Here is a 1,696-nt window from a genome sequence, read left to right as displayed (position 1 = left end):
CGCCGTTCTCGGTGTCCCCCGTCCCGCCGCCCCCGCCCCCTGTGTCCCCCAGGTTTTCCCCGCGGTGTTCCCCGGAGCACACCTGTCTCAGCGGGGATGGGAAGACGCCACCCCCGCACACACCTCCCCGTGCCCGGGCAAGCCCTCCCGGTCCCGCTCGGGGGCAGGAGGACGGGCAGMGGGAGCGGGCACCGAGGCGCTTTCCGTGCGGAAAGAACCGCGGGGCGCTGGCGGCGGAGTGCCACCGGCCCGAAAATAACGTGGAAGAGCCGTGGGAAACCCCACGTCTCCCGGAGCTAGGAGATCACGGCAGRCCCGCACGTTCTCAAGCAGGGAGTACGGCTTCTTTCTCCCAAAAGTACACAGTCTTCCGGGAAAAAGCATCTACCGARCCTAGCAGCAGCATCCCTCTCGCAGCCCCCCAGCTTCCTGGCGTCGGGCACCCGGCCGCCCCTGGCTCATCCAAGGGAGCCCCTTCTCGGGCTGCGAACGGYAGAGATACAGGAACCGCTGCTAAGAAAACAGGGACAACCAGATTCTAGCAGAGGGACTTTGCTTGAGAAGTCACTTAAAACTGGTGCCCGACAGCCTTCAAAAATGATGTTTTAAAGCCTGGTAAAGTTTATATAAACTGATCGCTTCTCTTAGCTTGCTGGATGAAGGTTTTAACAGGAGATGGCAATAGATTATATCCACTCTAAGGAAAAGGGAGTTCTCTCAGGCAGCCAGCGTCTCTCCCTTGCAGTGTCAGGCAACACAAGGGAAGGAAAARCTATGCTTTTATTCAGAGCTGCCTCATAATCTTGAGCCTTCTTTTTCCATCATACATGTTCGATTTCACTCATCAGGAGGGGCAGGGTAAAGGAGACAGGGCAGTGAAACAAGGTACACATTAAGTATGGGTGTCTGAAGATGAAAACTGGTAATGTGAGAAAGGAAACCATAGGTAGTGGAGACCAAGTCTCCAGAACCCACTGAAGAAATGTGCCAATACATTTACATCAGCCTCCATTTGGACTCACCCCAAACCTACATGCAACACAATTTAAAGGAATGTGTGGATCACCTTGACAGTGTTTGCACATGGGAGAAAAAAGGAACACAAATTCCTTCTGCCAAGTAAGTGCAGCTCAAAAAAAAAATCAAACTGTGCTTTCTGGAAATACTGTAGTAATTTGGACTATGCCCTATGCCTAAGTGTGTCCTCTCACAGAAATAATTTTGTCACCTCACCAGTGAAATTATCACTAGAGAAGTGAATCTCTGAAATTGCAGAGTATCTGGCTGTAAAACTGCTTTGAGGGCTAAATACTTCCCTGACTGAAACAAAAACAAAGGTATCAGAAACATACAAATTTTAAGACTATTTCACTTGTAAGTACTGTAGAATGATCATCCTGACCATCAGTCCAACTGCCTGACCAGTTCAGGGCTGACCAAATATTAAATCATGTTGTTAAGGGCMTTGTCCAAATGCCTCTTWAACAATGACAAGCTTGGGAYATCGACCACCTCTCTAGGAAGCCTGTTCCAATGTTTGCCTGTGTGGTAAAGAAATGCTCCCTAATGTCCAGTCTAAACCTCCTGTGGTGCATCTTTGAACCCTTCCCATGATCASTGGATCCCAAGCAGAAGAGATCAGCACATCCCTATCCACTTGCCCTCCTTAGGAAGCAGCGGAAAGCGATAAGGTCAC

General features: G+C 50.3%; 1 protein-coding gene across 1 annotated transcript in view; it reads right to left on the bottom strand.

The window, feature by feature from the left end:
- SLC35D3 (solute carrier family 35 member D3) overlaps positions 1-384 on the bottom strand; it is a 6,171-nt gene extending 5,787 nt beyond the window's left edge. Inside the window, exon 1 of the mRNA XM_057379282.1 lies at positions 124-384. Within this exon, the coding sequence (XP_057235265.1) occupies positions 124-384 (261 nt within the window). The remainder of the gene's footprint in view (positions 1-123) is intronic.
- Between the last annotated feature and the right edge of the window lie 1,312 nt (positions 385-1,696).

This window comes from Malurus melanocephalus, unplaced genomic scaffold, assembly GCF_030028575.1.
Source record: "Malurus melanocephalus ecotype Western Australia unplaced genomic scaffold, MMel_1.1 scaffold_400, whole genome shotgun sequence".
In the NCBI taxonomy this organism is placed as follows: Eukaryota; Metazoa; Chordata; class Aves; order Passeriformes; family Maluridae; genus Malurus; species Malurus melanocephalus.
This window is presented reverse-complemented; position numbering and strand designations above follow the sequence as displayed.